The 21,975-nt window shown below is 45.0% G+C and overlaps 1 protein-coding gene across 1 annotated transcript in view; it reads right to left on the bottom strand.

Annotated features, from left to right (window-relative positions):
* KLHDC4 (kelch domain containing 4) overlaps window positions 1-21,652 on the bottom strand; it is a gene marked incomplete at its 5' end in the record, with an annotated part of 26,521 nt that extends 4,869 nt beyond the window's left edge. Inside the window, 7 exons of the mRNA XM_029084193.1 lie at window positions 5-54; window positions 7,136-7,295; window positions 8,241-8,333; window positions 16,045-16,181; window positions 19,234-19,332; window positions 20,489-20,567; window positions 21,561-21,652. Coding sequence (XP_028940026.1) covers window positions 5-54; window positions 7,136-7,295; window positions 8,241-8,333; window positions 16,045-16,181; window positions 19,234-19,332; window positions 20,489-20,567; window positions 21,561-21,652 — 710 coding nt within the window. The remainder of the gene's footprint in view (window positions 1-4; window positions 55-7,135; window positions 7,296-8,240; window positions 8,334-16,044; window positions 16,182-19,233; window positions 19,333-20,488; window positions 20,568-21,560) is intronic.
* Window positions 21,653-21,975: the final 323 nt, after the last annotated feature.

Here is a 21,975-nt window from a genome sequence, read left to right as displayed (position 1 = left end):
CAGCAGGAACATATCTGTATGCAGGGTGCCTTTGTCAACATCTTTCTTAATTCTCTGCAGAGAAGGGAAAGACAGGGACGCTCAGTGAAACAGTTTCAGTGGCCCAAAACATAAGAGGTCCAACTCTCCAAGACCTAGAAAGCAACCCAAGCCAGAATGGCAGTATGTGACATTCTGAACTCACCATCCCAGCCTGAATCTGTACATTCCCGTGCTGAAAACACAAACATTGAGACTAGGGCAAAGGAGAAGCCACACAGGTGGTCACACTGTGGCTCTGGAGCATCAGGCAACTCATAACCATCGTGTTCAAACCAGGACTGTTTCCTGTTCGGAGCCACAACCAACTTCTGCCTGGGACAACCAGGCTGTAACACAGACCCTGGGACTTGTGGGCAGGTGAAGACTAGAGAATGCAGCTTAAGGGCAGGAATTCTGGCACCCAGAGAAGGGAGATAGATTGTCACAAGGGATTAAAACAGATTGTTTTGCAGAAAGAAGGAAGGACAGGCAGCACCAAGGAGAGACCCAAGGTCCTGCCTTCTACTCAGCCACAGAGAGAACCAGGTGCTCCCAAGGGACTAATTTACCATCTGTGCCTTTGCTCCTCTAGCTGTAAAAGAGAGCAGGTAACCACCCCACCAAAGTGACACACGACAACTTTCCACAGGGCTTGCAAGGCCCTCTGGGCTTCTGCCCTCGAATGCTGAGCAGCTCAGAGCGTCTGTGCTGTATCATTTGCAAGGCCCAAGTTTAAGTATAAATCTGTGACTAGCACACAGAGTTTCAGTCCCTGCCACCCCCCTCCATCTCCACCCCACTACAAGAGAAGCAAAGGTGACAGCTGGCTCTGCCCCACAGCCTGCCTGCAGCCGTCAGTTTTAGCATTCAGGGCCCCACAGAGCCTTGAGCAACAGGTTTTTTTTCTCCTAAATAGAAAGGGAACAGAAACCCCACTTCCACCCCTACTAAAGGCAACAGCAAGACACCAGCAAAAGCATGATCAGGCCTCAGTTGAGGCAATTAAATGCATCATTTTAAATGAGATATGCCCTTGCTCCTTTCACTGTAAGCCCCTGTACTCCAGCGCTCATAGCAACATGCAGCATTTGAAAGCAACACTATGCAACACCACTGTAGGAGATCTTTTAATAATGTCATTATCCACCCATCCCTTCATGCAGAGCCCCTACTTCTTTGTAATTCTCTTCCTCCTGAGGGTGATGGCATTGCTATGCTGCATAACCACAGGCAGATGGATCCCAGCAGAAACTGGGAGGGTTGGGTCCAGTCCTGGGGAAGATGAGCAGAGCTTGGATGCACCCGAGAGCACAACAACACGGTGCTGTCCTGCTCTTGCTGCACATCTGTACCCAACCCTGTGCCTGGAACTTGACAGGTTCTGTTACTGCAGGCTAATGTGTTGTTACTGCCTGTTGTTGTTACTCTCCAATTGGTAGCAAAGAGTAATCAATTCTTAGAAAGGCAGAAGAGAGGAAAGGGAAATGAAGTGTGTTTGAGGGCGTTGCACAACGAAGCTGTAACTTGGATGATGCTGAAAAGCCTGGGGGAAGGCTGGTAATGAAGTGCTGCTGGTGGAAACAGGAGAGCTCTGCTCACAGTGTGGCAAAAGAGAAGCTTCAGTTAACTTAAGGACCAGGGTCTGCCTGTAGGGCTGTCTTGGGAAATTATGTTAGTTTGGGGCTGTGGCTCACGTACTTCTTGCTCTCCACATGCACCTAAGGATGCCCGTTATCACACTGAAAGACACACACCATCTTCAAGACAGTTTGTCTACACTGGAGAGATCCTCTTCTGTGCAACCACTTCCATGGAGTCAACAACTGCACTATTCTACCTGCTGTCCTCAAGGAACAGAGCATCAGGTACACAAGGGACAGGGAGCCTGTAGGAACAAGTATTAGTGACAGTCCTATTTTCTGAACAAGAGGTTAGACAGTGATGACTCCTCCAGCCACTGCCAGTTCCCCAGCACATGGAAAACAAGCAAGACAAGTTTTTGCACTGGTGAATGGTTCTGAGGCACAGTTAGAGGAGCTCTGGTGTTGGAGACATGTTTGGAGGGGCTGGGAGCCATCATTTTGAGCAGACTCTTGAGAAAGTGCTGTCAGGGCAGGAAGGGGAAGAAATGCCTTCTAGGAAAGGTGCTGTATTGAGTACACCAATCCCTAGCCTGGCTCTGCATGTATTGTGGCATTTACAGCAGTAGCTCTCAAGTTCAAAAGGCTGTGAGTCACCGTGCTGAGCGAGTGCCATGCTCTGACAATGTCATACTTCGCTGTCTCTGTCACACAGAAGTCACCAAAGAGCTACAGGCTTTGGACAGTTGAGATAGAGCAGCCTTTTTAGTCTGTCCTTCACCTTAATCAAACATCCCTCCAAACCTCACCTAAGCAAACAGCTTGTCAGGGATAGATGGGTAGAGGAGAGGAAGGGAGAGAGAGAGAGAGAGAGAGATGGGCAGGAGCTTTTACACCTTATAGCACTGAAGTGTGTGCCCCAGTGCCTGTGGAGTGCCTGGCTGCTAATGATAACGGAAATGGTGCTGATTTCCTCCCCAGTTCCAGGCAGGCTGCAGTTTGTCCTTAAATGCTAGACAGACAACACATTCATAAAGGCAGGGGACTCACAGGCTGATGTGTGCAGAAGCACAGTAAGATGTGTGCTGTCTGCACAGAAGGAGGGGAAATAACAACTAATGAGAGAGCAGTTGGCTTCGCTATCGTACGAGCTGCGTAGAATAACCGCGTTATTTTTCTCCTGCAAACCACACAGGGCTCCCTGTAGTAAACACACTGCGTATGCAACATGACAAAGCTTCTTGGGTTGAGAAAACCCCAATGAGGTGGAGTGGGAGTTAGTTATTTGTTGTCAAAGAGATGCCTGTTTTCCCCAACTCAAAAGCAGCCACTTCACCAGCACGCAGTACGCTGCGACTGGACAGATCAATCCCCTTGCACCCAGGACACCCGCTTGCCCTGAGCAAATCACTCCATCAGTCATAAGAGGCTCCTGTTCCTCTTGTTGTCCCTTCTTGCCTTGAAGTTCTAGGTGTTTGCTTTCAAGCACATAACTGGCTTGGATATCCAAAGCACCTGCAGATACAATAGCAGGTTACAAGAGCTTTACAGCCATTAACTAAAAAAAAAACCCCAACAAACCCCTAGCTCCACTGACAGCAAGCTGCCTGTTTATGTGCCTTCAAAGAGCAAGGAAACTGAGGCACAGAGAGCTGTTCTTGAGAAGAAGGGCAATCAGCATTCCCCCTGTATAACATAGATCAACAGTAGCAAAATACATCCAATTAGCAGGCAGAGGGAACCAGTCCCACCACACCCTGCAGTTCAAGCAAACACTTCAGCCCTGCCACAAGCAATCTCTCCACAGAATCCAATTCAGCTTTGCAAAGCTTGCCACTAAAAAAAAAAAACCCCAAAACCCCGAAAAACCCCCACACAGTCGTCATCTTTAGCATCCAAAAGCCTTGCACGTATGTAACTCCAGCCCTCCCATGGTTTGTAGGCTGTTTGCACCTGCAAGGTAGAGCAGCGTTGGCCTCCGACACCTCCCGGCTGCACTGGCAGCGCCAGCCAGGCACAGCGCGCTGACGTTGCCTAGCAATAGAGAGGTCTCACTGCTTCATACAGCCAAAAAAGCAGCTCGCTGCAGCAAGCCCCATCCCCAGCATCAGAAACGGGCGAGGACATCTTTAAGATCAGCAGAAGAGCAAATCTGAGCTCCTTGTGGGGTTCTGAGGTACGTTTCAGGCACAACATCCCCTTCTATAAGGGATCGTAGAAGTCGCCTTTATCATTTCTAAGCTGAAGACCAAACAGATGAACACAAGGACACCATGGTGCTAAGAATTTTGCCTTATTTTTAAAATATCAGGCACACTCTTCTCAATTTATGCACCAATCAGTTGTGCTCAGGGTTGTAAAGTGCCTTTCTCACCATCTGAATCCTGGCTGTTCATCACTTGGTCATCAAAATCTAGTGGCTGACAGAGGTAAAGGCACATCTGGGTACCAAGGTTCTTGTTCTGGCTCTGTGTACAAGGACTGGAGTGCCTTAGACAAGTCACTTCATCTTTTCTGCCTCTATTTCCCCATTCATGAAAGAGACTTTATATTCAGGTCACATCAAGGGAATTCAGCAACACGGTCTGGACTGACAGATGCTACTGAAACCAACTCTCCATGCTCAGTTCTACAATCAAGTCCAGCAAATCAAAGCAGGGACCAAATCTCTTGGCTTCTGCCTTCCCAGCTCACAATGTCTGCTGACCAGACTGAGGATGGGCAGGTTGATCACTCCATCAGGAGAACATCCCTGGCTGTAACCTCATAGTCTTGGCTCCAGCTTTATAGAATCATAGAATGGTTAGGATTGGAAGGGACCTTAAAGCTCATCCAGTCCCAACCCCCCTGCCATCAGCAGGGACACCTTCCACTAGACCAGGTTGCTCAAAGCCTCATCCAAACTGGCCGAGAACACTTCCCCAAAAGCCACCTGGGTACAAAGATGCCTAAAATTCCAGGCACAATCATGAACCTCCCAGGCTTACACCTCTTTTTGCAATGGAAAACGTGCATTACACCACACCACACCACACAGCTATTTAGGTACAGCACTTTCAAGCAGATTTACGAGGGCTAAAGGGACCACAGGATATAATGCATCAGAACTGCCCGTCGCAGGAAAGCAGCCTTGCCACACCACAACTCTCCTCCTAAATGTGACAGCCACATCACACTGATACTAAAGTAGAGGAGCTGTTATGATTTCCACTCCTCTTCCCTCCAAACCAATTCACACCATATACATGCTTGGTAGCAGCTCTGGCCTCAGGAGTCCTCCACACAAATCCACACCTTTTTTACAGCACTTATCCTGCCTCTTATTAGAAGAGAAGTCTCTACATGACTTGGTGAACAGTGCTTTGTTTGGTTTCATATGCAAAAAATGCCTTCATGTGCTCAAAAACGTCTTCCCAGCAATCCTGAAGGTAGCATCTGCCTCTCTAACAGGAGACAAGCAACAGGTCTTCTCCTGCGCCTGCCCCGCTCCAATTAGGTATTGTTTCCTTCACCTTCTACCTCTTATTTCTCCCAAGAGTACCCCAGCCAATGCCTCCGGGGGGAATACACAAGCCAAACACACTTTCTTCACTTTGAAGTAAACCCAGAGACACTCAGCTCCACAATGGGCTATAAGCAAAGATACAATGAGAATTAAATTAATGAAGTTGTGTTTGTCCTAGAGAGGCTAAATCTTACTGAATTAAATTTTCAGGAGTGTGCTAAAGGTTTCTTGCCTTTGCATCTCAAAAAAGGTGCAGAGAAAATTCTGTCCAGTGCTTTGGTGAGTTTGTAGCCTTGGCTGCACCATTCCTACCTGAAAGTTCACCTAGGCTGCAGAAGACACAAGCAAAGTCCCTGGTAGGAATGCTGTATCAGAGAGCTGCTATCACCTCTCTCTATTACAAAGGAAGTGGATTAATAACAGGAGTGGTTGTTTTCATCTAAAAGCTGTTCTCCAAGTTGGAGAGGAACTGCACCCAGCTCTTATCCTTGCTCAGTGCCCTGCATAAAGGCTGAGGGCAGCTTTGCATTCCCCCATCCCTTCTATTTCCTTTTTATTAGCTCAAAACAACCCAGAGCAGCGCAACAGAGCTCACCCTCATAAAGTCATGTGTCAACTTTTATATTTCCGTGGGGGTCAGCGTGCACTCGAAAGTTGCTTTCAGTAGCCACGAGAGATCCACATCTAGCATAGCGTGGAGGCTCATGCTTCCTCCCCACCCTCAAGAGTGAGGGAACAGGACAGAGAAAGGAAGAGGACAAAGGTGTGTCAGGTAGAAAATGCCTCTGTATTGTTACTGCTATTTAATCAAACGCACATCTGATGAGACAGAGCCCTAAGCGCAGGCCGTGAGAAGGCACAAACGCTTCTAAATATACAGACAGACTATTTTCTCTCTCTTTTCCTTGCTTTTCTTCTTTGTTCATTTATTCACATCAGAAGAACAAGGCGTCCTCCTCCCCCAGCGACGCGCTGCTGGAAGTGATGCCTTTCCACTGAGACAGTAGCAGCAGGATCCGGGTCTTCTGTCTGCATCCGCAACATTAAAAGCTTTTGCAGGAGCTTTTTTGCTCAATGAAATATTTACTTCCTCCTGCCCAGCATGGAGACAGGGATACTTGGTCAATGAGGACATATGGTCTAAAGGGCTATTCAGTATAAATTACCATGATTAACAAAGCAAGAAGCAGAGCAGAGGAAGCCTGGTGCTCATCAAAAGTCTTCTTTGGCTTATTGAGTTTGCTAACTAGCGCTGCTCCCTTAACCCTTTCACTGATGTAAGAAAATATAAGTCTTGCCAGCAGCTGCTGCTTTTAACCTACAAGTGCTGGAATATAGACAAGTACTACTTGAGAATGCTTCAAGTTGGCAGAAACCACCACTGTTGCCAAAAAAATGTCATTTCTCCCAGTTGCTTATTCCTACCTCTCTTATATCACCTCCTTAAACCAGATTAGCAGGGAAAATAGGAAATTTTAACCAAGAAAAGCTCCTCCATCAGCACACAATTGCTTGAAGAAAGGCACAAGCAGAAGACAAAATGCCTCTTTTGGTAATACTGGTTCACAGCAGCCTGAACTATCCTGTGTGTGAACAATCCAAGGGTACAACTGCACATTCACTCCAACTGGCATAACCACAAGCCAACAGGCACTCTCGTTACCAGTGGTTTTTGGACATCTGGCAGCAGCCTGACGTGGAAACATCGTCAGTCAGAGCAGCGGGCAGTTATGTGATGAGATCACCAAATCTTTCACCAGAGACAAGGCTTGCAAAACTGAGCAGACAGAAGTAGTAGTACAGAGATGACAATTTTGCTCTCCCAAGCTTTAAGCCCAGTGCCCTCTCCAAGCAGTCAAAACACAGGGCTCCACAGCCAACACAGGTGAAGACCACCACATCAGCCCCACTCAGACACCCTGAGTTTGTCACATTTCAGTTTCCACTTTAGCCCCTTCAGTTTTTCCATCAACTATTCGGTTTAGAATCCAGGAAACACTGCACTGGCTTACCACAAAATCTCTCCTACCTGTTTGGAGTAGCCTCCATAGATGATTATGCTGCCCTCAGGAGTGGTAGCCATTTGACACCCAGATCTCGGAGCAGGTCCAACCCCCGATGGAGCCAGCTTGCTCCAGGTGTAGGAGTCCAGGTTGAAGGAGTACACATCGTTGTAATAGATGTAATCTCTAGGGAGAGCAAATTGGCACATCACAGGTTTTTATAATGGTTACCACTTGGGACAGGATAAAGTATCACCTCAGGAACAGCACCAGGAACCTCTGAAGAGGTGCAACACCTTATTCAACTTCTTGCATTTATGGCTTTTCTCCTTCTGGAGCTGTAGCAACATACAGAAGATTTTCTTGGGTGAAGGTTACTGCTTCAATACAACAATTTGCATTTGACAAAGCTCCTTTAAGCAAGACCTCTCTGGGTTCTTTTTTACCTATGTCATTCCTTACCTACAAGAGAGGTTTCATCAAGTGCTTCCAGTTAACACGGTCCAAGGTAACTTAAACCAGAACACAAAAGACCAGAACAGACTGGAGCTGTGTCTGTTTAGGGGAGTGGGGAAAAATATACATATGCCCTGTTCTCTTTCTACTAGCCAGCTCACATACTGCTAGTGGAAAATGCTCTGCACAGGTTAAATTCCCAAGGACACAAGTAACTCTAGGGTGGGCTTTGCAACTTGGACTGTGTTCCCAGGGACTGTAGTTACACAGCTTACTGTCTCTGAGACAATATATCGCTCAGGTCTCTTCACAGTCCCCGTGACAGAGTAGCTGTGACCTCATGTAGTATATGAGAGCCTACTGGAGATGTTTCTAGGAAGACAAAGCTCTTTGACAAGATTCAGAGGCCAAAAGTGACATATTGAGCTTTAGCTACAAGGGTGAGTAGCTACTTCAGTGATTGGCTAAGTGGTACAGTGGTTTCTCAAACACTTGAAGATTTTAAATCAAGATCACTTGTCTTTCTAACATAAAAGTCTAGTTCAGTAACTGTACTGAACGAGGATAATCCTTCCATTAAAGCCCAGCTTTCTGTTACTGGTGAAATTCTGTTGGGTTTTTTTGTTTTGTTTTTATAGAGGATTCAATACCACCAGCCATCCTGCAGGAACCCACCTTGCACTCTCATGGAAACCTCCAAAGATGATCAGCTGTCTTTTGCAAGCAACCATTCGGTGTCCACTTCGTCCGGAGGGACCTCCTGATGCCCTGAAACACAAAGAAATTCCATTTATCAGCAAAATTCTCTTTCCTGTTAGTGTGTCAGTCCATTTTTATTGAAGGTATTGGTAGTTGGGCTGGTCGAGTTCAGCTTCTGTTCTCCTGGAAAGGGAAACTACGAGGAACTTTGTTGCTTTAATACATAGGTGTGCTTTTCTCCAGAACAGCATGTGTGCTCTTTTTGTAACACTTGATATTTGCAACACAGGCATTTGGCTGTAACAATTTTATTCTTGGTGATAAGCCATCTAGTCTCTAACAGCACCCAAAGTCTTGAAGTCTTTTCTGCTATGACTCAGGAATTAATTTTTCAGGAGAGTTTAATGAATAGCAGTTAAATCCCATAATTGCAAAAAAAAGGCACTCCAGACAGAGATGTTTTATCCAACTACCAAGTTAGAACCAGAGGATGGCTCTGACATCCACTCCCCTTCAACACCTTAGGAAATCACATACCCATAGCGTCCTCACTCATCCACCTGCAGTTGTAACATCAAACTAGTGAGAAAACTTTGTAAATTCCTTAGATTTCCTCAAGAACAAAGGCACTGCAGCAAAACAAACCATCGTTATTATCTTACACATTAAAAAGCAGCTACGTATCACTGTTCTGCTCTTTCAAGCCTTCCTGACCTTTCAGTTAAATGTGCCACTTCCATTTCCAGGAACAAACAACAAACATCCCATCTGTCACATCCAAAAGCTTCACGCAAAGCCAGGCAGCTGGCAAAGACATTCCTGAGAGGCAATGAAGATGCACCTTCTTTCATGTTCACCCACAGACAGAGCATCATATGAGAGAGAACAAAAACAACTTCAAGAACTCTCAAAACAAAGGCAATTTCAGGCCAAACCGCAGAGAAAAAAAAGAGGTTTTTGCTTTGTGTGTTCTCTGCCCCCATGGATTAATCTATCCCATTTTCACTCTCGCTGAGGAGTCTCCCAAAGTGAGCACAGTTAGCACCACTGAACTCGGCAAGACTTCTCAAATAGGCAGTGTTAACATGTGTTAAGTGGCTGCAGAATCAGGGCCTAAATAAATAAATAAGAAACCAGCTCACCGTTGGAAAAACAACAGCAAAGCCTAAACCCACAACCCTCCTGCTACACTTGAACTGGCAGCGGGTAGCTGGAAAAGCACGGTGATAGATTTTTGTGGAGAGAGAAAATGAGGGTCCTTATTCACCATCAAAAATGACAATCTCACACCAGTCATAATGAAAAACTCCAAGCAGAACAGCAGCGTTTGGGTAAGGCTGAATTAATACTGATTGCTTGGACCTTTTATTCTAACAGAGAGTAAGGTTTTCTAGGCATTTACTGGATTTTTAAGTATCACCCTGCAGAATAGCAACTCTAGTATGAATTTCATCAAGATCTGAAATCATTACTTTCTCTTTTGTAACAAAGCTCCCACATTATTATTCCAAAGGATGGCACCTTTTAAAAAGCTTTTTTTTTTTTTTTAAAGGAAAGAAAGAATTAAAAATCAACATTAACAATTAAATCCTGTTCTCAGAGAACATCATCTGCCTTGTTTCTCAAACAGGTTGCCTCCAAGTCAAAAATCAATCCTGAACAATAAAAAGTTTATTCATTGATGTGTGTGTGTTTTAATAACCAAGTTCCCACAAGTGTACAGTTAACTCAAACTCACAAACATCAAGTCTGGGGCCTGATCTGAATTCAGAGAAGTCTCACTGGCATCAGCACCACTTGCTCTCAATCACAAGGCTGTTTGTTCTCTCCTTCCTTTAGACCAGCAATACAAGCTCCAAGAAAAGATGCTGAAACAGGGTTCCAGGAGGCCCCACCCTGCACAGTATGGTATCATCTCAGCTTCCTTAGCGTTGCACCTGGCAGGAATCAGCTATAAAGACAAGTTTATAGCCCTTGATGTAAGGACATGCCCTCCTCAACTTGCAACAACTGCTCTTAGAAAGTATTTTTATATAGAATTATTCATACAGTCGAGATCCTTTGTTCTCAGTCTCCAAACACAACATTGGAAAAACCAAATGGCATAGTCAAGCAGGACTGGCAGTGACAGAAAATCATGTTGCCACTCCACTTTTTGCAAGCTCAAAGACTTGTTTCCCAAATGCAAACTGTCTCCTTTTACCTGTATCATTCCTCATGGTCCAAACCAAGCATTTTGGAAATGGTTTCACAGACTTTATGATTAATCCTCTACTTCATGGGGTTGACATCAGAAAGCAGACACGTGGGAGGGAGCTGTAAATTCTCCAGACTTCCTTAAAAAATAGATTAAAAGATAAGTCTGGATAAGGACTGGCTCGACATGAGTCTGATCAGAACTGCTCCAGAAGGAATTTGCTTTTCATTGTGGAGTTACTCTGGGACTTACAGTAACATAACAGATCTGAATTCAGCTGCCAGATTCAAAAATGAAAGACTTACACAGTGGCTACAGCCTGCAGAAGTGAGTTACCTTTTTATTCATTCCTTCATCCAGAGGATGCTCAGATGAAACTCCAAACCTTTCTATAACAATAAAAGTGATGATGCATAGAATATCCCATCAAAGGGGCACTTCAGGACAAAGCACTTTTATCCTCTAGTACTTGAGGCAGCTGAAGCCCAGGACTTCAGTGATCAGTTTTACATCCTGCACTTGTGAATGCAAACAAGTGTTCTGTTCAGTGGCACACAGTGTGCCCATGTGTTTGTACACTCAATTAGGAGGCACACAAGTGAATACTCAATTGCCACAAGGCACAAAACCTTCAAATTAATTCCCTTGCAAAGTCCATTTGGATCCTGATCTACCAAAGAATAAGCTCACAAAGCTCACTTCTGGGCTGACTGAGGATGTCTACTCAAAGATACACCAAAATAACCTTTATTTTCTTTAAGCACCAATGCATCTTTCTACCCTGTGTGGCAGTACCTGATCTTTCCAGTGACAGACAGCATATGAGTGAGAAGAGCCATCAATCAGGAACAAACCTCTGCTGAAAGGCATCCTGCACTGCAGTGACTGCTCCGGTTCTCTCTGGAAACAGCGTTAAACACACGCTTGTGAAATGCTACCCTGGAATATTTATAACATCACATCTCACAAAACTCTTATGGGAAGTATCATTAACATTCCAGTATTAAAGAGCAGGCAACTAAACAGGCTCATAAGCAAGACAAAGAACTACACAGAGGAAGGATCTGCCAGTTCCTAAGCACAACCCCAAAGCATGATGTTCCCTCTCTGAGGGAGCACATGGGGCCACCAGGAGCTGAGTAAGAATATTCTCTCTAGGAAGGAATGAGGCAATTAGGTTAAAATACTGCTTAGCTCTAAGACAGAGTAACAAACAGTTCATGTACTGAGGTGACCTTGTGCATCACACACATGATAAGAGAGTTCCAATAAGTCAAAGTCACTTGCTGGCAAGTCTTCTGAGATTTGTTGTGTTTGGACCATCTTTGTGCATGTAAAATGCAAGTAAATACAGGTAAATATTGCTAAATATAGCAGTTTTTAACTCTGTCAAGCAGACTGGCATCACTGTGCTCTGTGCTAGGAGATTTATGGAGTTACACTTCCCCTGCAGCCTTTGCAGACACAGCACAGGGATGTTAATTCACAGGGATGAGTTATTCAAGGGTTTATCTTCAAAAGTGTTTTACAGTCAAGCCTCTTATGGCACCAAGATGGTCTGTGGCACAAACTGTAGGCCAGGAAGGACAATACAATTGCCTGAAATCTAAGTTGTGGGGCTGGAATAACTAGATTTCCTAGAATTGCAAGTTCAGATGACAGCAGGGTCATCTTAGCTATTCAGTCCACACAAACCAATACATTCAAACCCACCTGAAACGGGGCACATGTGGTTCTTGTCATGGGGAACAGAAACTTGTCTCTCTTGCACAGACAATTCTTAATGAATAATCATGTTACTCTATTATTTGCACTAAAATGACACCTTCCAAACTCAACTGAGTTTTACTCAATACCAGTCTGTACCCCAAATGTCTTCAGGTAACACTGCCACCACACTGGACACATGGAATTATTGCTTGGCCTGCTATGTGAAGGTTTGTACCAGGGCTGGTTCCCCACTATGACCCAACAAACCTACACAACCTTCCCCCTCCATTTAGTCTTCCCAAATACATTCACTCTCCCAAAACCACTAGCCCCCAAGCTGACCCTCACTGTCACCAGTCACTTCAGCTGGTTAATGGCAATCCAAAATCTTGCTTGACTTCAGACAGACATGAGAAACCTACGTGGAACAATTACAGCAGCAATGGGGTTCCCTGGTAAGAAAAGCAAAATGCTGAAGGAATTGAAATGCAGTACGTGTTATGATCATAGTTTTAAAATAAGGAGGGGAAAAAAAATCCTCTGTACAAGTCAACAATCATCTCTGAGCTTTCCTCTTCCCCTGCCCAAGCAGACTGTAATCAAGATGCCATATGGAAAAGCAAAGAGGCAGCAGAAACTTGATTTTCACACTCAGTCAGGTTAGCATTAAAACAAAGACATCCCCTCCTTGCCTCCTCCGCCAGATGCCTCATTAATGCAGCTCTTGGAGCTCTGCCCAAGGATGGGGAAGAGATGGACTTTGTTTTATTTGAACACTAGGACCAGGGCACAGGAGTTTTCAAAATTCCAGCAAGGCTGAAAAACAGAGGTCCACCCAAAGACATTAGGAAACACAGATGGAATAGGTCCTGCATGGGGCAGGGAGAGAGAAAAGACCATCTCTCCAGGGCACTTCCACCCCTATAATTTATGATGCTCACTTAGAAAATGTGTATCCTTTTATCTACTAAGAAACAATGAAGTATCAGTGTCTCCAAATGCATCCTCCCACTGTGGCCTGGCAGCCAAGGTGACACTTGACAACCAGTTCCTGGGGATGGAGGGTAGCTTTGGGCAGCCTGAAGAGCTTAGTACCTGCAGCTTGCTGCCTAGGTGGGACTAGGAACTCAACTCAACCACTCTCTTGTCGTGGTTTTAGTCTACTTGAGACCTGGGGCTGCTGGGAGCATCCTGCAACTCGCAGCACGTGCAAACTTCATGCTCCGCTCCAGGGGGGGAACATGTTCTGCCCAGAGAAGCTGTGGCTGCTCCTCCCTGGAAGTGTTCAAGGCCAGGTTGGATGAGGCTTTGAGCAACCTGGTCTAGTGGAAGGTGTCCCTGCTGATGGCAGGGGGGCTGGGACTGGATGAGCTTTGAGGTCCCTTCCAACCCAAACCAGTCTGGGACTCTGTGATTCTGTGGTTCATGTGCTTTTGCAGTATAAGTTACACTCAGCATCCCCGAGGCTGCTCTCCTACCTGGGATAAGAGATGGGAAGAGTTGAGCCTCATTTCCTCTTGCCAGGCAGGTCAGGTACTGCAGCATTTGTTTTGGGAGTGGAAAACCCTAAATCAGCTCTACAGCAACGCATCTGCAAACCCACGAGAGAACAATTTGCGCCATCGGTGGTGGAGTTAACGAAGCCTCATCTGGATTCTCTGATGGCTCACAAAATAACAATCTCCCGCCCTCGCTCTGCCTGCAGCTGGGTATTAACACCGCTCTCCAGTGAGGATTTTATCCACCAAGAGTTTGGTTGAAATGTCAACCCTTTCTCTCAGCAGGGACACTATGGTGAGCATCACTTTCTGACCCCCCCACCCACTTACATGAACCCAGTAGGGATGTAACACATTTGAGTTCATCCCCTTTATTTGGCTGAGATTGAGCAAAGGATTCAAGAAGTTATTTTGAGGGAGCTGGGATGGGTACAGTCACAGTCATTGCGTCAGCTTCTGCCTAACAACAATAGGCAGATCAGCCTGCACACTGACAGGTCTTTGTAATCCTTGCACTTTTCGTCATTTTGGAGGGTTTTTCTCACCCCCACTTCTCAAAGACAAGCAGGGTGCACTGAAGTAAACCCGGCTCCCTGTAACATGACAAATTACAGCTGCTGTTAGATTAACACTGCCAGGTCTGGAGCCAAGAACCACAGTGATGGACAGGAACCAGCCGCTTACAAATGAAACAGTTTTCCCTCAGCCTCCCAGAGCTGCTGAAAAGGACGATCCCTGGATCCTCCCAGAGCAGTTGGCTACAGGTACCCTGTGCTGTGAAGCATCCTTTGAACCCAGACTGTCTTGGACTCCTTGGGATTTTTGCACTTTGCTTCTATATGTCCCCCTGCACCTTCCACACCAGAGTCCCTTCAGCGTTATATTAAGCTCAGAGAAGCTGTGGCTGCTCCTCCCTGGAAGTGTTGAAGGCCAGGTTGGATGAGGCTTTGAGCAACCTGGTCTAGTGGAAGGTGTCCCTGCTGCTGGCAGGGGGGTTGGGACTGGATGAGCTTTAAGGTCCCTTCCAACCCAAACCAGTCTGGGATTCTATGATTAACATTAAAACTTAAATTAAAAAGGTAAAATTAAAAAAAGTAAAATTAAAGCTTCAAATTTCACCCCCATCACACGGTCCCAATGTCACCATTTTGCAGGGAGGGGGGAAAAAGGCAGACAGGCACCATGACTCACTGTGTGGCCTCAGGCATGTGCCAAGGCAGAGCCAAGGTATCCATCTCTCCACAGCTCAGTCTTAAAGCACCCTCTCAATTACTGTGCAAGAAGAGACAGACACAGACAATGGGCATTCGCACTCAGCAGGGTGAAAAGTGATCAACCTAAGTAGATTGAGGGCTTCCCACCTGAAGGAAGGACACAGAGCTCATCACCAGGAGCTCAACAGGTCCAACAGCAGAGGAGTAAGTGTTCAAAAGCTGCTGCTTTCCCCAGTGCCACCTCAAGGGTCAGCTGCCCAGGACTTCTAAGCCCACCCAAAGCTGTGCTCTGACTAATTCTACAGTCAAAGACAATCCCAAAGTCCAAGAGAAAATCTTTGTCAAAGTCAGAACGAGTCACATCTCTGGCCTCCCAGTCCACTGGATGACCCATCAGACCTCTTACTTTCTCATGCAAATATGAGAAGCAAAATCAAGAAGTCAAAGGTTAAGAGGACATCAGCAGAGGACTTCAGTCCAGATCCACAGAAGATATTTAGACACCTTAACTCCTGTCAAAAAACAACCACAGCTTCTGGCACCTATTTACTTTGATGGGTCTGAAGTATTAGCTTGTTTATCCCAAGGAATCTTGAGGCAGCAAATGACAGTTATCAGGAATGGAGTTGGCTCTGTGGAGAGAGACAAGCTGTCTCCTCAAGCAATGGTAAAATCAGGAGATCCTTGTACTGGTCTTGTAGAGCCCAGCCAGGAGAAGCCCAGGTAGATGGAGCAACAAGTACTGTTTTTAAGCTGGACATCTACATCTGCCACAGCTGGGAGGACAGAGTGCTGTTCATGATACTCTTTCCTTCAGTTAAGTAACACCCAAGCACACTCATGCTCCAAAAATCATGTATTAAATAAAATAGCTTTGGCCTCAATAGACTTGGAACACATCTCTCATTTCCACTTCTCTCTGGAGGTTGTCCTCTCCACCAGTTCTAGGATGGCACCTCTGTACTCAAGGGATTGATGAGCAGACAGCTGGGAAATCACAGCACTATACCAGGAATCAAACTCAGATCATGCTGGCACAGTTCCTCACGAGGTCATCACTGACTTCAGAACACAACACCAAGTTGGAATGGACCTCAAGAATCATGTGGTCCAACCTTTCTTGAAAAAGCACAGTCTAGACAAGATGGCCCATTACTTACTTGATCTGCTCCCAGGTCTTGGTAGCCAAATGCAGGACCCAGAGATCCTTGTAATGATAGAACTGTTCCCCGTTGGGAGATGCAAACTCCCCACCAAATACCCACAGCTGCCCGCCGGCTGTGGGCACCACTGCTGCCTGCCAGGAAAAGAAGGAAGAGCTGGATCAGACAAGAGTTCAGAAATTAGAGACAGGAGAACTTTTATCAATCAAACGTGCAGCTGCCTCCAAATACCAGAGAGCAGACAAGTGGCAGCGGCTGCTGCTGCCTTGCTTGACAACAGCAGCTCCCTGGGGCTGAGGGAAGGGGAATTTTAAATGCAGGTTACTCATTGTTTTAGCACATCTTCCCTACAGCAAAGGAAAGCTGGACAAGGAGCTGGGCTTTTCCCCACTCCCTGGCATCTTGAGTTCCAGTTCTACAAACTGCCCTGGGAAGCATCTTGGGATTTAGTTTACAAATCTCTCTGTTCACCAAAAGGAAATCTCTCCACAGCTGAGGCTCAGCAATGTTTTACCCATCCTTTAGTCACAGAAAGAGCATCCTGTAGAAGGCTGATGAACTCTGAGCCATGGGAGGAACAGGGGCACTTTCTGCCTCTTAAGAAACATCTAACATCCCAGCACTGGGCAGGCAGCAGAACGTTGGGAAGTCTTTTGGAAAAGACTGTTAACAGTGCACAATTTCCCTTTGCAGTTTTTTGTAGATTATAAAACAAGAAACAGAAGCCAAACTGCAGCACAAGTTCAAACCTGACACTTCCCAAGACTTGAAAAGCATTACTACTCCTTCTGAATTAAAAAAAAAAAAAACCCAAAAAACACCAAACAACCAAAAAACCACCAAATACAGAAAGAAACGTGCAGCATTTGGACAAGAGGAGACTGTAGCTGCTTCAATTAGGGCACGTAGCAGAGAGGAGAGTTTCAAAGGGGTTTTTTGGTTTGGTTTGGGTTTTTTTTGCACAGAGCAGCACCAAAACATTCTTGTGACGCAAGCTGACAGTTAAATCAGGGAGAGACGAGCAAGACTCTACTTCATTAAAACTATCTGCGTAAGAACTAAGGAAAAAGGAAGGAATCCCAAAAAGGAAACTATGTGACTGTGCAAATTTCTTCCTTGACCAGGACCTCTTGGGTTTTTTTACACTAGAAACAAATTTTTCCACCTGTTTTCCAGAATACCCATTGGGATAATGATCTTTTTCCTCAGAAGGGCTTCATTACCTGCCTGTCTTTCCCAGCAAACAGCAAAGATTTTCAGCATCAGACACACAACCCTGCCCTGATATAGACCAGCCTATACATGCAACAATTAAACTCATGAGAAAATCTGGGGTGTGTTTGCAAGCAGCATTTGTGAGAACATGAGGTTACCTGAACACAAAGGGGATAAGTGCCTGATTTTCATGTGCATCTAGTGCTTAAAAGCTTAAGGGGAAGGTACATACAACAGCCTGCTCATACTTGTGTCTGACATTTTGAAGATTTGGCTCAAAATTCATTCCATAGCCAAGCCTTTTTCCTAAAACAACTGACAACACCCATCCATAGCTATTCTCACCTCAGCTCTGGGGAGCTGATGTAACGAAGAAAGCGTAACTCAAACAGAAGATTGCGTGTCAGAGACCAGAGATGACAAATAAGACTGAAAAAATGTACATCCAAACCCACAGACACACTTCTGTTTACCTCTGAGCTAATGCAGAATATGCACTGATAAAAATAAAGTCACAGGGAACACAACAAACCAGTCAATTAATGAGGCTGAACTGTCTCCTGTGCGACTGTAATTAATTATCAGAGAACTTATTGTCGAAGCAGGACTCCTCAGATAGGTTTCTTGTTTTATTTCTGTTATAATCCAGCTGCACAGCCTGCCTGCTCAGCTCAGATTCAGCTGCTAGACAGCCATCTGCTGGCTACCAGCACCCAAACAGGCCACCTCTCAACTCCACACCCACAAAACAATCTCCTTTTCAACTAGGGAAACGAGAGTTTAAATTTATATAGTCTCCTTGTGGAATTTAGCCACTGAAATCAAATTCTATTTTAAGCACCACAAGGTAGCCCAAATATCAAACCAGAATCTTTCAATTCAAGAAAGCACATGCAACTCAGAGTAATACTGGTATTTAGGTGCAGTACAAGGGGGTATGAACCTCACCAGGGTATTGGATCTTACCAGGAAGCTCTAAAGAGCTTTGGTCACAGGTAGGAAAATAACATTCTCATCCTGTATGGCAGCTTTTGAAATGTACCAGTCACCCAGCCACTTGCTGCGACAGGTAAGATAATCTATCAGACAGCTGGCGAGGGCCAAAGACCTGCAAAAAATACAAGTCTTTGGGCCAGTTTCTAATGTGCAGGTGTTCACATAAAGTAAACAAACCCAAATCCTTCATCATCACAATCAGCCAGCAACCTTAAGGACAAAGGCACCAGAGAGGTGAATTCTAGGGGAGTGTCATGATATCCCAGAGAAAATTTAGATAACTTTGTCTATTGATTTTGCAGACAAAAGAAAAATAACCCATCTGCCCAGGAAAAAAATAAAATCACAACCCAAAGGCAGGACACACAGTCAGTGCCAGTGGCTCATCGTGTTGTAAAGCTGGGACATTTGTCAAAGCTCAAGTGCTACGTGCTAGCAGGGACACCCTATAGAAATGGGTCTTTCATGTCACTGGAGTGGCAGTATCTGTAATACCCACAGACAGAGGCCTGTGGGCATTAAGGGAATAATCACACACAGCAACTCTGCCATTCCTAGCGCTTTGGTCAAAGTCAAAGTTATAACCTGACCAGCATTTTAAAAATACTGTGCCATCCTGGGATTATGGATGTTCGAGTTGGTCCCTAGATAATGCAGTAAAGAGAGTTCATCTTCAAAAGAAGAGTTACCCCCATGAGTCCTGCTGACCCAACAGATACAACCCCAGATCTTCATTCCACACTCATTTACCATGAGGCCACTCAGTGATGAGTGAGAACAAGCACTTTGGAAAGGTTTGTACAGGTTCCCCTCAGCAGAAGAGGTGAAGTGACACCATTGGCAGCCCGTTACAAGGAGAATGAAGATAAGCCAGAAATCCTCAGGGGACCAGAAAGAAAGAAAAATCAACTTCCATCCATCTTTAGGTCAGTGTTAGAACAACTCCAACTGCTGCTCTGGCAGCCAGTACTTCACCTGGTGAGCACATCTCCTTGGTGGTGGGTTGGGGATCTCTACTTTAGACCAGCTGTTCTTCCGGATGTTGTAAACATACAGTTCATTGTACAGGTACGTCTGTTGGAGAGGAAGAAAAAATACACATCACCAGAGCTATCCATTGGGCAGGGTCATCATCAAAAATCAGCTTTCCTTCTAGTAAGGCAAATAAAAACTCTGGGTTGGGTTCAAGACTAAACCCTGCTCCCACCTGAAACCACACACGGTTCTGTGCAGCACCTCGTTCCCAAACTTCTTAGTCCTGTTCTTCCTTAAAACACACTCTTCCTCACACTCCTGACGTTTCACACCTTCCTCTGATGCTTGAGAAACAGACATCAGGTAGAAGAAGAAGCTCCAATATGCCTTGGGGAAATAGCTCCCAGGTTATCTAGGAGTTTGGGGGAGAATAAGCACAGCAGCAGCTTTCCCTCATCAGGCAGGGAAGGAGGACAACCAGCTCCTTCACTAGACTGGGAGTCAGCAACTTTTTCAGAGTGATCCACTGGACTGGACTCCTCTCTCCCAAACCCTTGGTTAAGCCTGTGATAGCTCAAGATATGAGGACTTCAGAAGTTGGAGCTTAACACAGATGTGCAGGTTAAAGTTGCCCAAAGTGCTGCTCAACTCCAGAGACAGGAAGAGTTAAAGGCAGCGAAGCAAGCAGAACCAGTTCAGCACATCACACTGGGCGATCCTAAGGTGGCCAAAAATCACTGGCAGGCTTGAGTTTTCAAGCTACAGTACATACAACTTTTCAGGAGTTGTCTCCAGGAGCACAATAAACACCTGCAACTTGCAGAAATTCAGTAACAAAAGTGCCCACTGGCAAATATTTGCTACTGTACACATCTCCAATGCCTTGCCAGCAGTGAAACTGCAGAAGTACCTTGTTTTGAAAGCTGGAAGATAGAGATTCTTCAATAGTTATCAAAAATGAGGGGCAGACATGGCTCCAATTAAGTCTGGAGAAATTATGAAGCCCTGAAATATTGATGCTGAGACAATCACTCTGACTCCTTAATGGGTTCTAGCATGTCTCCTTCCTGCCAACTGTTCAGGGAAGAGACAGTATCATGGCAGAATTAAAAGGCTATTTTGCTCTCATTCAGGGACAAATACATATTTTATGACTGCTGCCTTGAATTTCACTTCAAATGAGACTCATGCAAATTACAGTAAAAGGCAAGAAGAGGGTAGAATAAAGAAGAAAAAAAATGGAAGTATACATTACTTTTTGGCCATTGAAATATTCACCTCCAAAAAGGATCAATTCATCTTTCTCAGGGTGAGCAGAGAGGGAGCCATTCAGCCTGCAAAAGAAAGAGGGACAGTCAAAAAGATCTGTAACAGTCTTGTAAAACTCAGAAGCTCGCAGCCTTTAACTCAGCTAGCACCAGCACCTCTGCCCTCTAGCCACAAAGGTCTCTCCATCATCTGCCAAATTACTAGGCTGTGAGACTCACCCCAGGGCTAAAAACTTCTCAAAAGAAATTAACTTCTTAAAAACTTCCAACAAGATTAATTTGACAGTGTCTGAAATCTTCTCCTATTTTAGGAGCACACGTTACACTGTCATTTAACACGCCTTTTGACGTGAGCTCTTCAATTTTAATGTGCTGGTGTGTCAAGAACAAAAATTAGTTTTATGAGGGCACATAACTAGAACTGGGCTGTCTCATACCAACTTCTCTGCGTCATTATTCTGCAGTCACCGTTGTGACCATTGCTCATCTACACACCACCAAAGTGTTTTGCACCATGTGGAGACAGATCCCTACCACTCCCGAGGAAGAACTGAGCACTGTAAGACCTCTCTGAGGTGAACAGTAGTGTACTGGCCTGTGCCACCTCACAGAGGGGAAAACAGATCACAGAGAAAGGTATTTATTTAACAACCCATGGGAAACAGAAATACAGAACCTAGAAGTATGTGGAGCCCAAGATACACTCAATAAAGCATCTTGTATCTCATGACACATCCTTTTGCCTCTTTAGCCCTTTCAGTTTTCTAGTCCAAACCCAAAACTTCCCCTTAACTTTTATTTTTCCACAAAGCCCTGTAATTTAACCTTGCTTTGCCTCCTTTTTGTTGATGGGATCATTAAAAAGCAGATTTTAAGGCCAAGAAAAAGCTTTTGGTCCCTTTTTTTACCAAAGATTCAATATACCAGCTATTTTATAATTCCAGATATCAGCTATGCCAGATGTTATGCCTTGTGATATAACATTACATAAATAAATCTCATTAAAAGCATCATCAACTGCTGTATAAGTTACAGCCAAAGCCTCATGCAATCTCTTACCTGGGTGAGGGTGGTGGGCAGGATGATTCAATTACTTGGGTCTTTTTAGCATCTAAACTCTGGAATTCTGCTATCAGGGCTTCAAGATCCTCCTGAAAATAAAAAGGCAGACATAAGTTCCTTGACATGCACAGAGCCACCTGCACACCACATGAAATCAGCACTCATCCTCATGACTTCTGTTTAAATATATATATATATATATATAGTCTGCTTAGGTTCTCCTCACTCAACTACAAGAAATGGATGCCTAGTAGCTCCATATGTGCTTTAAAGATTGATCGCCCCTAAAACACTAACAAGTTGCTCAGAAGAGTCCTAGAAGGATGGTACACAAAGTGCATTTACTGCACAGCTGCTATTCCTACAGCAGAAACACCCCACAAATCACCAAGTAAATGAAAATCATTGAAAT

The sequence above is a fragment of the Antrostomus carolinensis genome, unplaced genomic scaffold (genome assembly GCF_000700745.2).
Source record: "Antrostomus carolinensis isolate BGI_N321 unplaced genomic scaffold, ASM70074v2 scaffold20923, whole genome shotgun sequence".
Classification (NCBI taxonomy): domain Eukaryota; kingdom Metazoa; phylum Chordata; class Aves; order Caprimulgiformes; family Caprimulgidae; genus Antrostomus; species Antrostomus carolinensis.
Note: the sequence above shows the minus strand (reverse complement) of the source record. Positions and strands in the feature narration are given on the sequence as shown.